The sequence below is a fragment of the Alligator mississippiensis genome, chromosome 1 (genome assembly GCF_030867095.1).
Source record: "Alligator mississippiensis isolate rAllMis1 chromosome 1, rAllMis1, whole genome shotgun sequence".
Classification (NCBI taxonomy): Eukaryota; Metazoa; Chordata; order Crocodylia; family Alligatoridae; genus Alligator; species Alligator mississippiensis.
The window spans coordinates 345,493,525-345,509,590 of record NC_081824.1 but is presented as its reverse complement, the minus strand read 5'-3'; the positions used below and the strand labels follow the sequence as shown (position 1 = coordinate 345,509,590).

Genomic DNA, 16,066 nt, shown 5'->3' with positions numbered 1-16,066 from the left:
TTTTAGTTCAAAAGTGCACCACTGCCATTTTTTTCACGCTGACACACATTTTGCCACTTACACAACCGTATGCATTGCAGCGCCAGGCACTTTTCAAAGCACCCAGCACTGCAGTGCTTGCACATGTAAAAAAGCCCTGACTTCTTTCATTTCACCACTCTTCCTCCATTCCCATTTCTTTTACACACCTTCCGTTTCATTCCTCGCTCCTATCCCATTACCCACTCCCATTAACTCTCTGCCTCCCAGCTTCATGTTCCTGGCTCTCCCCCCTCATCCCTTCCTCTCCCCAAATCAATTTCTCCCCCATCCCAACCCAGAGCAGGGATAAAAGCCTGTCCTTGCTCACTAGCCCTGTAGTGGCAATTCAGAGCTGTATGTCCTAGTCAGGCCCTTGCTCAGCAGCCCTCATCTGGCAAGTCACAGCTGTGCAGGTGAGGGGCAGTCAGAGAAGGTTTTTAGCCTGAAGGTGTAACTAATCCAAACTTGAGCTAACACTAACACTGATCAGCATTTGAGCAGCTAAAAGTACAACATGCAACAAGGCTTTCAGTCTAGAGGCAGAAGCAGGATCACCCTTGTTGCCCTTCTCTGCATCTTTTCTATCTCTATTATATCCTGTCTGTTCTGGGGGAGACCAGAACTGCATATAGTTTTCAAGGTGTGGGCATAGCATGGATTTATGCGTTGGCATAATGACATTTTCTGTTTGTTTTCAATTTCTTTCTTAATAATTCCTTACATTCTGCTTGCTCTTTTTACTTTTTGACAGAGAACTATCCACAATAATCCCAAGATCCCTTTCCTGAGCAGTAATCGCTAACAGACACCATCGCTGTATATGTGCATCACGGTTTATCCTTTTCCACGTGCATCAGTTTGCACTTATGAATATTAAAACTCATCTACCATTTGCTGACTGTTCATTCAATTTTGTTAGATCCTGCTATGGTTTTTCACAATCATTGTTTTTTTTGCCACCCAGAATAATTTTGTCATCCACAATCTTGACCCCCTCACCATTCACTCCCACCTTGCCAAATAATTTACAAAAATGTTAAACAGCACAGGGCCCAGCACAGACCTTTGTGGGATCCCACTGTTTATGTCCCTCCATTGTGAGAACTGGTCATTTATACTTACTCTTTGTTTCCTATCATTTAAGCCAGTTATAGATCCGTACATGGAACTTCTTGAAATAGCAGAAATAGTACTGTTCAGTTTCAAAAGCCACTTCTAAAAATACTTCCATGGCAATGGTAGGCTTAATAGTTCATTTTGATTTTTTTTGAAAAAACAATTTGGCTTTCTTGGATTAAATCCTTGTTTGATATAAGTGGGCATATTTCCACAGAATTCATCTTTTTCAGTTTTGATTAGGTCATACAATTCATGCCAAGAGCCAGCTAATCTAAAAGTGTCTGACTTTAAGAGAATTACCTGATAACACACTAAAGAAATCCACAAAAATATTATCAACTCTGGAAACTAGAGAAGGAGGGTACAAGTCACTAGTGGGAGAATTACTTAAAGATGAAATGAACCTTCATAGGAAAGCTAAAGGATTAAAAATGCCTCTGGGATTACTAAAATGTGATTTAAGTTCAAAGATCCCAAAGATCATACAGGGAATTATTATCATTATGAATAATATTCAAAATTCTGTGGGTAATTTTGTTGAATGTTGCTGAATCTGGAGAAAAATGTTTTTTTTCATGGGGGATATTTTTAAAAACAGGATTAACATTTCTAAATCCCCTTTAAAAGCTTCTTATACATTGAAAGTATTAGTAATGAATTCAGTCCTTTAGATCACACCCAGGCAGCATTCCCACTGTACCGAAAAGCAATGTATTTCAATTCAGACCAGGGCTTTGGCCCGTAGTCTACAAGTTTCCGGCACAGATGTATTCCTTCCAAAAAAAGATAAGAGAGAGAGAACTTGGTAAATCACTTCCATGTGGCTTCAAATATTTTTTAAAATAGTTTCTGATGAGAAGTATGATCTACTATTTTCCAGTATAAACATCCAGCTTAAGTCACCATAAAACTACTGCTGCTCTCTTGCTTCTACTTAAACCTTATGCTTTATGCATCATTCTGGGTATGTCTACATACGCATTTACTCCAGCCTAGATTTTTTCTGGTGTAAACTAATCTGGAGTAAGCGTTTTTGGGCAGGCGTCTACACCTGTGGGGGTTAGGGAGCAGATTTGCACCAAGTTTCCTGCAGCCCTGAAATCGGGCCCTGCTGCCCCTGGGGAGAGCTCCAGGCACCCCCCAGATATGAATCCAGGGGCTTGCAGGGAGCATGGCTCCAGGAGACAACTGTCTTCTGGCCCCAGGGGGATGCCTGCTCCTAGTACAGGGACAATGTCCCCCTGCCCTGGCAGCAGGGAGTTCCTGGCCCTGGCTCTCTGATCAGAGGCAGGGGACTTGGAAAGAGCTGCAAGGGAGGGGAAGGTCCCAGACCCCTGACCCGAGCCACTAGTGGGGCAGGTAGTAGCTAGCTCACTGCTAGCTGCCCCACAAGCAGATCATGGCAAGGGGCTGGGACCTAACCCACCCCTGAAGCCCTTTCCAAGCCCTGTGCCTCAGTCCAACTGGGACATGGGGCTGGGACCTGACTCTAACCAGGACAGTTCCCAGCTTCTGCCCTGCATGCTGGGTAGAGGCTGGGCAGCTTGTTCCCCGCACAGCTCCATGAGGGTGAAGCTGCAGAGGGAACAGGCAGTGGGGCATGTTCCCCACCTAGCACCATGAGTATGGAGCTGAGGGGGAACAGAATGTGGGGCCTATTCCCTGCCCAGCTCTGTGAGTGCAGAGTTGAACAGGAAACAAGCTTTCCAACCTGTTTCCCCGCCAGCTCCATGCTCACATTGCTGAGTGGGGAACAGGCTCCCCGGCCCCCACTAGCAGGGAGCTCCCAGTGCTGGCTCCATTACTGCAGGGCCGATGCTGGAAGACTCTTATCTCTCAGCCTGAGCTTCGCAGTCACGGCTTGGGTTGGGACATCCGTATCTCCCAGTCTGAGCTCTGCAGTCACAGGGCTCAGGTTGGGAGACTCAGCTTAGGGTGGGAGATCCTTATCTCCCAGCTTAAGCTGCACAGTCATGGGGCTCGGGCTGGGAGACACTTATCTCCCAGCCTGAGCCCCGTGACAGTGGAGCTCAGACTGGGAGATAAGGATCTCCCAGCACCTGGTCCCCAATCATGATCTCAGAGTGGGGGGCTTAGAGCTCCCTTCTGCCAGGGCAGAGAGACATAATCCCCTCCCCGGCTTCTGTGGTGGAGCCCACGCCAGCAGTAGGTAGCTCTTGGGGGCAGGGAGCAATCTCTCAATCCCTGCTGGACAGCTCACCAGGAACAGATTTTGCTCCTGGTCAGGCATCTACACGAGCGCTATGGTGCTGTTACTAATCTTATGAAAATTTGCTACTTGTATTTGTTCTACTATAGCAGGACACATCTACATGTGCTATTATTATTAATAAATTCCGGTACATATCTCACTGGAGTTTATTGCTCCTGGGTGTCGTGTTTGAACATGTTCCTGGGACCGCAGCATAATGAGCCAGGTCAGAGCACTCTGCCTGGCAGGGAACCCAGAGGTCATTTTGCTAGCCCATGGCTGCTCCCTCCAGCTCAACATGCTGCAGAGGGACTGACTGGGGCATGAGGTTGCTTCAGTGCAGGGTAGCCAGCAAGCAGCCCCTGCACTGAAGCATCCTCACACCCCAGCCAGGCAGGGCAGTGTTTACACATGCACTGCTGTGGAGGGTTTTTTAATTAGTTTACTCCAGCCTAAAAGGGGTGCATGTGTAGACATGTGATGTTTACTCCACAGCTAATTAGTCTGCACAGTAAATGTCTTGTGTAGACACACCTCTATTCAAGCAAATTGCTCTGTGCATTTGGAGATGCCTGCAGCAGTGACAGCAAATAGCCAGTAGGAGAAGTTTTCCTATGCTGCTGGTTTTGGTTCTTCCCTCTGCAAAGAGTAGCTTCTGCAGCCCCACATTTCTTAATGGAGAAAAGGGAAAGGGGGCTGCCTTAGAGAAAATGGGGTCCTGGGCCATCTTGTATTTTGCTGCCCCCTTTCTTTGACTTTAAGTCTGTAGTATTAGAGAAAGTTACAGAAATAAAGCTGTAATCTCAAAAGTGTTTTATAATTTACTAAAATTATATACAAAAGAGGAAATGACACAAAATTCACTTCCATTGAATTGGCTCAAGCACGCTGATTGCTTGCTGCCTCCTCCACCCTACCCAGAAGGTAGTGGTGTCACATCATCATTGCTGAGCCTTGCAGCCAGCCAACTTTCACCTCTCTCTCCCTCCAAGCCAGCAGTGCTGTTGCAGGAAGAGTAAAGTGGGCAGCGGTACAGGGCACAGTACAACAGGGAGGCAGAGTGGCATGGTATACCAGGCAGACAGGTGGGCAAGCACCGCTGCTACTATGCAGGAACAAGGCAGGCAGATTGGAGCAGGTGCCACCACAACTGCACATACCTGGCCCAGCTCCTCCTGAGCAGCACCTGGAGGCAGGGGATGAGGTGGGCTGGGCACTGCTCCTCCTGTTTAGGGCAGGGATCAATCAACTAGGGCAAGGTGGGGCAGGGGGAGAACACTGCTGAGTGCAGGCTGCTCACATGTGTGTGCATGCATATGTGCATGTGTGTTGGGCCTCCCTATAACCATTGTGCCCTGGGCAGTTGCCCACATTACCCACTGGTAAGGCTGGCCTTGCTGGAAGAGCAAGTCAGGGGACAAGGCACGGAGAGTGTGTGTGGCCAGACTGCTTCAGGACTGAACAGTAAAGCATAAAGTTCTCCTGCCCTTGCTAAACATGGAATAAAAAAGGTAGGCCATCACCTACACAAGGGCATTCTTGGCTTCATGAAATATTTAACAGTTTGTGATTGTGTTGAAATAATAGGCAGTCAATCAATATTATTTGATAGGCCAATTGACCAGCTTGCCAACCCTACTTGGAATAGACAAAATAATCCATCTTTTTGTGGTTTCTAGTGATATTGGGGAAAATAACATTTGGATTTCTGTTCCTGAGACTACAGATGTCTATGACTGTTTTATAACCAATGTAATATTTCGGACGCTCACTGTTGAACCTGGCAAACCTCACCTTTTAACTTCAAAAGTGTTGGAGAGGACAAATTATGCAATGATAGCACATATTGTTAATGACTCTTTACTTTTTCCTAACTCTACTGCCAGCAATAGAGAGAAACACAGTCTTCTATTTTCAATTGCTGCAGCCAATATCCTGAAAGCAGCAGGAACACTGCAAGTATTCTTATCCACACCTACTGTACTTCCCCTGTTTGGTGCATGGGAACAAATTAGACTTGAGCTGTCAACTCTCATTACAAGTGTTAGAAAAGTATTTATAAAGATGACACTGAAGGTGAAGCTCTACAAAATTTTGCCTGATGTTTTCCTGCCCCAGAGCCCATACTCATATGTTGGGGAGCATAGCTAAAAGCAAGCCTCATTTTAGGCTCAGCATTTTGAAAAGTTTCAATGCCAGTAAGGCAGCCTCCATCACACAAATGGTTTTCGATAGCTCTACAGTTAGAAGGATCTTGCAATGATTGAGACACATTTTTCTGCTGTACCATAGGTGTTCAAAAACTTGAGATGTGGGACTTCTCAATATATATGTCACTTGACTAAATAATGGTGGCTGAAGCAAAATTCAGCACTGAGCAACATGAATGAGAGACCAGTGGGTGAGAGACAAACTGCAAAAGACTTTTGAATGGGAACAGTGGATATGAAGTATTGTTCTGTGTGAAGTGTTACTTGGACAGTACTAGTATGGAACCACCAAGATAAGTATCAGTTACTGGGTTCTGTTTTTGCTGTAAAATCTGTGGATGTTGAGATCTCTTTCAGTGTATAAACTCATCCTGATTGAGAAGGACCATAGATAAAGATTGGGAAACTTGGGGGGAAAAAACCTACTAGTTACCTAGTAGTTGTGAGTCAAATTATTGTGCAAGCCAGTAAAAGGACATGTAAATAGGACTATCCTAAAATGTACATAAATGTGTTTTGGACCACATTTTTACTAGTCACTATTACCAAAATGAAACATTTACATTTACGTTTTATGGACTTTTTTCATTTTTCATAAGTTTTGATGATAGTAAAATGAAGTCTAAAGATCTAAAAGATATTTCTTTTAACAAATGGCCCCTAGTACTACTGTTCTGAAAACTATGAGTCTTAAAACTTGTTGTTTATATTTAGTTTCGTACTGAACCGAGACTAAAAATGTCTGAAACTTCCTGTGTTTATAGCATGTGACAAGAATCTCTATAATGGACTTCTTGGAACAGCAGGTTCAATTTCCAGCAAGAATGACTCAATATTCCATGTAAGTTGGAAGTGGGATAGTTGTGGAGACCATTCAAATACTTTGGCTTACTGGATGTATTATTTTACTCCATTACTTCATTTGGCTACAAACAGCTTGTGAAAGGATTTTTTTCTCATTTAAAGATGAAAGTAATGGGAATCTGTTACTGCTGAGTTTTTTGTTTGGTTGGGTTTTTGGGGGTTTTTTTGTTTTGCTTTTTTTGCAAAATAATATTCCAGAGATAAGACGTGACAAATAGAAATAAGCAGCAAGGTACAGCATGACAGAAGCCAGATATACAGCCAGAAGAGATTAAATGTAACTTCTTTTTCCTTGAAACTGAGATAGATCCAAGCAACAAAATGGGACCCAGATCTGGAATTCCTATCCTATGCATCTTCCAAAAATGGGCCTGAGCTCCAGACTCAGTCCTGAACTTGTCTGAAAAGAGTGGAATCTGGTGTCCTGTATTCCATCCCCTTCATACTCAAAACGCATCTGAGCAGCTGGGGAAGGCACATTTTTCATAGCAGGGAATACAAGGAGGGAATGGTTACCGTCCCCTCCCCGTATCATGGATTTGTCTGTGAAGGAGGTTTGGGTAATTAAATGGGAGATCCAATCTAACAGTGAAGGGGTGTCTGTGAGATCAGAGTCAGAAATGCCAGTGATGGAAAAAATGCCACTAAATGTAGACAGGAACTGGAAGAGAGTAGACAGGCTGTTTGAGGGCAGATGCAACCTGGCTGTGAACAAGATAAGAGGTTGAGGGTAGTCTGATTACAAAAGAGAGGCACAAAAAGGATATTAAAAGGTCACAAGTAACCCTGCATCAAAGGCAGACAAGATTCTTTGGGTGAGTCTGATATCTTTTATTAGACCAACTTAAATATGTTATATGCCTATGTCCTTAGACCAACACGGCTACAACTGACACCCCAGCATCAAAGGGCATTTATATACATGCTCCAGGACACGGGGAGTCTGGAATGCTTTAGTTAGAGAGGTGCTGAGAGCCGCTCTAATGAAAGCTCTTGGAGTGTCATGTGTATCAGTTTCCCACACTGAAAAATTGTGGCGCGGATGCCTTAACTAAAGCTCGTAGAATAAGCTTCAGTTAAAAGTGCCCCTGCTGCCATTTTTCAGCTTGGGGACGCTGAGACACATGATGCTGGAGTCTGCTGGAATGTGATAATTAATAGAGTCTGCTCCAATGTGCTGTAATTATAGTGTATTGGAGCAGCCTCAATGCACTTGTATAGATACCGTAATGTGCAAACACACCCAGCTTAGGTAAATCCCATCTGTGAAGGGCTCTTAAAGGACATCAGAAATGTCCTGTCTATTAACAAGCCTGTGTCTATTAACAGGGAGATAATATGCAGGATGTGGTGACTGCCATACCTAGGAATATGAGGAGAAAGAGAATATCTGAGGAAGGAGAGCAGCCTGTGTTTTCTGTGTAAAGGAGCCAATAGACATCAGAGTGTCCTTATGAACTGGGCTTAGAGGAGAAATTGGAACACTTTAGACAACCTGTGAATGTGGAGCATAAGAAGAGCCTTAGCAGGTCATTTGCTTTCTGATTTTATGGATCTGAGAGTATAGTTGGAGAAGGAGGTAAGGAAGCATAGTTTGGAGAAAGAAGTGCATATTCACAAGAGGTGGAAGGAGTATAGGGTTGGAAGGTGTCATGACCCAATGATTGTGTGTGCGCTTCGGCACTGCAGAATTATTTCCCGCCACATGGAGCTTTCTTTGCACAGTGCAATTCTCAGCTGCAGAGAGAAAACCCAGGTGCAAAGGAGTTCCCGCCACCTGTATATAAATTTGTTTCCCACTATTGGCTGTTTCTAAATTATTCCCACATGGCGGCTAGCGATTGGCTTGCTAGTCGTATAAGAGGTTTGAGCAGTTTCCGCCCAAGTTGTAAAGGACTCCACAACCATCTCATGGGGACTCTGAGCACACGGCAGAGTAATAGAAACTTTGTGTGTGTCTCAGAGGAGTTTGGCGGCCTGATCAACCACCAACCTCTTCCTGTCTCGTTCGTTAAATTCTTAAGACGTATCTACGGTTTTGCACGCTTGTCAAGGGTATCCAGAGCTCTGTCGTGTTTGTTTTTGCGGAGCCTAGCAAACTCCGTGCGTGTGTCTTCGGTGGAGCCTAGCAAACTCCACTTGTGTTTGTCTGTAACTGCAACTCAAGAAAGTTTTTCCTGCCTGCACCACGACCACCTACAGTGTAAGTAAAACAATCTTTAATTAACCGCTACGAGTCCGTGCCTAATTCTAGTCCATCATGCAAAAGTACCCGCCCTACCGTTGCGGGCTCCCAGCCACAGCCCGCTGCGCGCCCCCGAAAGCCTCGGACCACTCCTGGCCCGCACAGAAGGGTCCTCAAGGGTCATCTAGTCCAGCCACCTGTATAAGATTTGCTATTTCTAAACCATCCCAGGCAGATGCTTATCCATCCTCACTGTTTGGAAGGGCTTGATTAGCACGAGGAGGAAGCAGACACTCATGTTACTGTATGCTCACACTGTATGTACAGTACTGATGGAAGAGTACCATATACATTGGCAAAGCTCCTGCACATCCAGGGGCAGATCCAAGGGGAGAGGGTGCAGTGGTGTGGCTATCCTTCCCCACCCCCCGCTTTCTGACCATGCCGTAGAAGCAGCAGCCACGGATTTAAGTCCTGAACAAGGTAAGAATTCCCTGCTCCCTTCCCCTCCATGGTCAAAGACATATCCCCTCCCTTGCCCTCCCTCCCATTCCCCACTCCCTAGCCTACCACTGCCACTGATCCTGCTGGCTCAGGGGCATGGGGAGCTCCAGCTGAGCTGCACAGGGACTGGGCTTAGCCCAGGACCATGAAGAAGTGATGGCAGTGGGTGAGCCTGTTCCTCCTCCCTGCCTGCTCCCCCAGGTGTTCCCTACCAGCTCAGAAGCAGGTGCATGGAGGGGAAATGTGCTCTCCCACCACTACTGCTATTGCTATGGTGTCAGGTGAGCACAGCCCCTACACAAGCCAGCTAGAATAAGATAGGAGCTCCCCTCACCCCCAGGATGGACACTGTCAGCAGCAGGCAAGGGAGAGGAGAATGGGAAGGGAGGAAGAAGAAATGTGCTTCTGAGCATGGAGGGGAAGAAGGTGGGAATTTAAGTCCCCAGCTGCTTCTCCAGCAATGTTCACTGCTTGCTGCAATATGGGGGGCTTAGGAGGCTAGGAGTAGGAGTGCAACCACCCTTGCAATGCCTGTTACTGTAAGTGTACCCCTCCTTTGTAAAATCCTGGATCTGTTTCTGAGCCCATCTGAGGGGAAGAGGAGACACCTACAGTGGGAAGATAGAAGGCAGAGAGTTTGCAGAAAGGGTCTTGAAGGTCCTAGGCATCTCAATGAAATTCTGGCACCAAAGTAGGGGGAAAATTTGAGTGATTTCCCTGACTCTGAAAGGGCTCACCCGTACACTTAAAGTTGCCAGAACATCTCAGATGGATCTGAATACTTTGTATTTTTGCTACTCTTTGCATAATGCTAGCAGGATGCAGAGCACTTTAGTGATGTAAAACATTTCTGGGAATCTAAGTCGCTCCTTCTGGAAGGCACTGAGTTGCATCATAAATCCATAACTGCACAGACAAATAACAATCCTCAGTAGAGATATCCATGGATCCTCCTGCAAAAAGTCTTCATACACACTTCAAATATGCACAATTTGTGTTTGTTGCAATAAGAAAGATATAAACTTTTCCAGGAAACTATATCAAAGCCAATTTGTCAACTGAGGTTACTTCCATCCTTGGCAGTGATCAGGGAAAAAGCATTTTTATTTTACATGGAGACAAAAATGCATAGATTTTACCACTCACCACTTGTGAGTAGAAAACCCACTTCACAGAATCCCAAGACCATATGGGTGAAGTATTTGATTGGGACTTAGGAGATTTGGGTTCCCCTCTTGACTCTGCCACATGCTTGGGCAAGTCACAGTCCCTTTGTGACTCATTTCTCTATCTGTCTTTTCTTCCTTTCTATCTTATCTAAATACACGGTGAGTTTTTGAAAACAGGAACCTTCTCTTACTGTGTTTGCACAGTACTTACCATAACTGAGCTCCAATTCTGGAGTCAGCCTCTCCACATTACTGTAATACTAATAATAATGTGAGCCCCATTGAGTTCCTTGAGAAAATATTGGAGAGACATCTGGGCAGAAGGGACTGTGTGAATGGATGTGAAGTGAGACTAGGAATGAGTAAGGTAGCAAGGGAACTAGGGGACATCTATATAGTGCTGTGGACAACAGAAGAAATATTGAGCGGGAAGATAAAAGTCCACCTCTTCAGAAAAAACACCCAAAAAAGAGGACATTTAAGATGTTTATTGCAATTTACACATTATCTGACACCAAGCACAAGAAACCCCTACAGTATTGGTTATATTTAAGTGCTGGGTACTACTATTTTACCATAAAAATTGTTGAGTCACATTGGGAAGGGGGCAAGCCAGCTGCAGTAGAGAATAAGTATTCCTGGGTATATTCTTGGCAACAACCAAAAATGACAGGAGCAAGGATCTTGGTGATAGCAGCATTAGGCAGAGGAGGACAGACATCAAGATAGAACAAGCAGCAACAAAGTGGTCACAGTCAAGAGTTTCAAGAAACATTACTGAAGACCTATGGACAAAAACAAAATAAGAGTTGGCTACCACAAGGACCACACATGTAATGATTATGTTTTCCAGAATTCTCAAGAAAGTGATCCCTATGCTGGAAGTCAGATGTACAGTCTATCATTGTTTCCTTCATCCAGCTGTCAGCAGCTCTATTGCCAAAACTACAGCTAGCAACTTTACTGTAGTTCTGTACTCTTTCTTTCATTGAAGTTATGCACCACCATTGGTCAATTTACTTTGTAGCTTAAGCATGTTTCTGGTTTCTTCAGTAATGTTAAGCTCTCAAATAGCAGCATCTTTCCAGTTGGCTAGGAGACTGTCCTACTGTGATGGCTGATAAACAGTTTTCAGTTATACATTCCTTCATCACCTCCCATCCATATTACAGCAGAGCAATATACTTAGGCACAGAAGTCCTAGGTATATTAAGACATATTAAGGTCAGAGTCCCCCTCTTCATAGTGTTCAATGGACTGTGCCTAGTATACTTTAAAGAATATTTGAAACTCTGAGAAGATGACGACCATGTTCACCAGTACCGCTCCTTAGGTGCTATGCAACTTTCTACCAAGGTCAAGTGAGCAGGAGACAGCTTTTTCAGGGGATAGCTAATGCTGTGAAATGAATTCCCACAGGAACTGAAAATAATCACAAACTTTACCACCTTCTGGTCCAAGTGCAGGGCACAGTTCTTCAGCCTTTCTTTCTCTAACCTAAACATGTAGCAGCATGGACACTAAAAACTAAGGAATTCCCACCAAAACATAAAGCCCAACACTGAAAACAAAATTCTTACTTGGGCGGAGGAGACGCACATTGCTGATGTTAGTCATATTGACTAGTTATTAGAAGGCACCCAAGTAGCATGGTGATGATTATGGTATAAGACTGCTGGAGAGAGGAGAGGACAGTGGAGGACAGGCTAGGAGAGGAGAATAAACTAACTCTTTTGACTGCACAGTAACTGGCAGGGGGGGTTTTAAAGATCATCTTACTTCCTGACTTTGTTCTGCAGAAGAAGCAATAATCTGCGTCTCCAAAACAAGAAAACCCAGGCCAGTTGCACATTATTTTATCACTGCTGATAAGAAAGATTGATCAATGCTGTGCCAGACAAGTAATCTGTAATGACGCATTTAGATCTTGCATCCTTCTCTGGGGGACAGCAAGCTGCACACGCTTCTGTGCTTCAGAGAAGGCTTAAGTTTGCCACAAGACTAGAGTAACTTGGCAGGATCATTGTCATTAGTGCAGAACTGGGATCTGTTACACATCATTCTGCCTTTCACTTTCCATCTCTCAAGGACACCAGTGCAACACTGTACACCTGCACTGGGCAGAATTTGTCCTGAGGACAGTACCATCTGGTCATGAATTCATGGCCCCAGTGAATTTTACCATGGACTTCTCTGAGGCTTAGCATCTAACATAAAGCTTCAAACTCAGACTTTAATACATCTATCAATAATAATCTCATTATTATGAAGTATAAGTCATATTATCTCTGTTCTATAGCTTGATGATGAGAAGCGTGTGTAGCGGGGGAGATGGATTTGTATAACAACATGTTTTTGACATTTTATACACAATAAAGAAAAATATTAAGAGGAGCTTACCCTCACAAGACTCTTGTAATGTCACTGTGGCCATTATATATTCCTTTGCATTTAGTGCTACACATGTGAAATTTGACTGAAGATCCTCTTGTTTCACTTCTGTGACCCTTAGCACAGCCTCTCCATAATGTTCTTTAGAAGTTCCTGAAAACCTAGCAGGAAGAGTTGCTCATGGCAGTTCTTAATGGAAAGTTACCACTTGTAAAATAGAAAAATAATTTCACACAATACCGTGCTTACCTGTAATAGTCTTCCTGAAACCTCAAAGGATCTAAATATTTAGCTTGCAAGTCACCAACATCCCAAGTGACAACTTCTACATTTTGGTTCCCAATCCCCAGAAAAGCTTTACAGCAAATGTTCATAGGGGCACCTGAACAAGAGAAAAAAGGGTGGTAGGTATTCCCAGACACAATGTAAAAGTAACTTTTGTTAACCCAAAAAATCTTTTTCTACATGTCCCTACATCAGCCCCCAAGCCTGCCTTAACATTTCTCTCTAATCCACAATCTTAACTCTAAAAACTGTATGCATATAAGAAACAGAATTGGAAACAGAAAAGAGTGAAAAGAATTTCCAAGTTACAAGGAAAATACATATGTAGACTCCTGTGGCTATCTGTGGTCATCTGAAACAGATTATAGAAAAACTGTACATGAGCATGAAGATAATGCAGGTTGATAATATATAGGAATCAAACAGATTAGTCTACTTTTAAGAAAACTTAAGAACAAAGACTCATTTACACAAAAACTTGCATTAAAACATCAGTTTTAATTCAAAGCACCTTTGCTATTTCAGGCAAGTTTGTGCATAGATACTTATTTTGGAAGAAGACTATACTGATTTGATTTTGCTCAAGAAATCAGCCCAAGCAAAAGTGAAATAGGAAATATTTATTCTCAAAAATGAGTCGTTGTATCTGGCACCAAAATAATAAAGGCATAAATTAAAACCAGTTTCATTACTGCCATGCAAATCTGTGCCTATACACAAAATTAAGGTTACGAATCTCATGCAGATAAGAAAAAGGAGAATTCCAGCACCTCAGCAATCAGGGAACAATATATTTATTAGAGTAAAAAATGTGGGATGTTAAGTTTCTGTAAGTAAATTTAGAGTTTTGAAAAGGTACTAGCCTATTTGATATCCCATAAACCAGGGTGGAACCCAGCTAGAAACAAAGTACTGCCTCTCTCATTTGAGGGAGATTAAAGATCAACTAATTCTGTGGAATAAATAAAGAACAGTTAAAAACCAAAACCAGGAATGCAAATTACAAGTTTAATACAGATAAGCAAGCTAGGGACACTGAGCAGAGAACACTGGACACTGCCCACTGCAACCAGTGCAATTTAAATGTGTTAAATTGAGTGTCCCGGACAGTAAAATCTGTTTGCTCAGATCTGGCTGTATGAAAATTTCAATCTGTGCCCACACTAGGCGTGTCTACACATATGCTTTAATGTACAGTAGCCTATTTTACTGTGCATTAAAACGTCACGTAAAAAAACATACAATTAGACAAATGTCCAGTAAAATAGGCTATTGCACATTAAGTACCACTTAAAAACCATGTGCATTCGCTACTACACATTAAGGCAGCCTAACACACATTTCTTTAGTACCTCAGGGCACCTATATACAGGTGCAGAGGCTGCTCTATTGTCCTGGAATTGCAGTGGGTTGGAGCAGACTCGATTAATCGAGTCTGTTGGAGCATGGTAATTGCCGTGCTCTGGCAACCTCCTGCATCTTGTGTATCAGTGTCCCTGTGCTTAAAAATGGCAGCAGAAACACTTGAACTAAAGCTCAAATGAGCTTTAGTTCAGGCGCCCCCATTGCCATTTTTAAGTGCAGGAACACTGATAAAGGAGATACACCAGCACTTTAATTAGAGCAGCTCTTGGAGGCGCTCTAATTAAAGCACTGCCCTGCTCCCGACTCCACCCCCAGAGCGCTTGTAAAAGTGCCCTCACATTGGAAGTACTAAATTTAATGGGCATTAGAAAAAGCACTTTAATGTACGTATAGATGTGTCCACTGTGTCCAGTGTGCCAAATGATGATCAGGAAGGAACACCCTTAACTACGAGAAGAGAACTTTGTTTACATGGTCATCTCACACCTGCCTGAAGTTATGCACACAACACATTTACCCTGCTATAAATGTAAAATGCATATATGATGTTCATCTCCACATAGGTGTAAGTCACTCTATTCCAAGGTAAAGGTTACCCCTCAGGAAGTCAGGAGTAACAACTGTATTTTTTCACATGCACTATGCACCTTTATTTTTCCCTAATTAAGCTCCTGGATATTGGCATGTGCATTATAAGGGTGGAAATATAATAATAGGTAATGCCTCTGGGACAAGAGGCTAAGAGAAAGTAATGCTGCAGTGCTACATGTGAGGCTCACTAGCTGCTGGCTATGGACACTTTGTCTTTCCCCAGGTGAGCTACAGAAGCTGCTACGTAGTTAACTTGCCAGCATTTTCAAGCAAAGATATTTTTAGTTCATTCTTGGCACACTACCCAAGATGTTTACTGTGCAGTTGACTAAATAACTGCACAGTAAATGTGTCAGTATATACACACGCGTCCCTATTAGGGCTCACAGAACTAATAAACTCTACACCAGAGTAGTACTTGTAAATACAAGTACTTGTAAATAAAAGTACTATCTCGATGAGGAGTTTTTTACTCCATAACAGCGCACATGTAGATGCTGCCCTGGCTGGATGGGGCACAAGGTTGCTTCAGTGCCAAGGCTGGCTAGCCCCATGATGAAGCACCCTCATGCCCCAGACAGCCCCTCTGCAGTACATTGAGCCAGGTCAGAGAAGCCCCAGGCATGCAGACTGACCCCTCGGCCCCCTTGCCAGCTATGGTTGCTGTGACCTGGCTTAATGTGCTACAGTCCAGGCACATGTGCAGATGTGTGCTCTGTCTTCCAAGAACAAGGTGCCCATCTTATTTGGGGCATGTTGTATGCAAGAAAATGCAGTATTTCCCAGTGTAAAATGTTACCGTCAATCAGAGATTGCATATCCACAGCTGTAGCTATTTTCAGACACAGGTAAAGTTTGTTCAGTTCAGTCAGGCTATTGCTTAGTCCCGTATCATTTCATGATAAAGTGGTGTAATATCTACCTCTGGAAAGCTGTTTTTTTCCCCAGTCCAAACACTGGTGTAATTTACACTGGTGTACAAAACCATAATGTGCTAATTCATCATTCGTCTACACCTAAAACTGGTAGCTGGCTGATATTAATGCCGAAACAGGCAAAAGACATCTAACCTTTTGATCAAACTCAAGCTAATAAAAATTCTAGTGAAAACAACCTAGTGAAAAATGCTATTACTTACTAATCCTGTTAT

At 43.5% G+C, this 16,066-nt stretch overlaps 1 protein-coding gene across 1 annotated transcript in view; it reads right to left on the bottom strand.

Annotated features, from left to right (window-relative positions):
• Positions 1–16,066, bottom strand: part of IL1RL1 (interleukin 1 receptor like 1) — a 59,421-nt gene that overhangs the window by 20,008 nt on the left and 23,347 nt on the right. Inside the window, exons 7-8 of the mRNA XM_019485037.2 lie at positions 12,925–13,057; positions 12,685–12,836 (exon numbers count right to left, since the gene is read on the bottom strand). Coding sequence (XP_019340582.1) covers positions 12,685–12,836; positions 12,925–13,057 — 285 coding nt within the window. The remainder of the gene's footprint in view (positions 1–12,684; positions 12,837–12,924; positions 13,058–16,066) is intronic.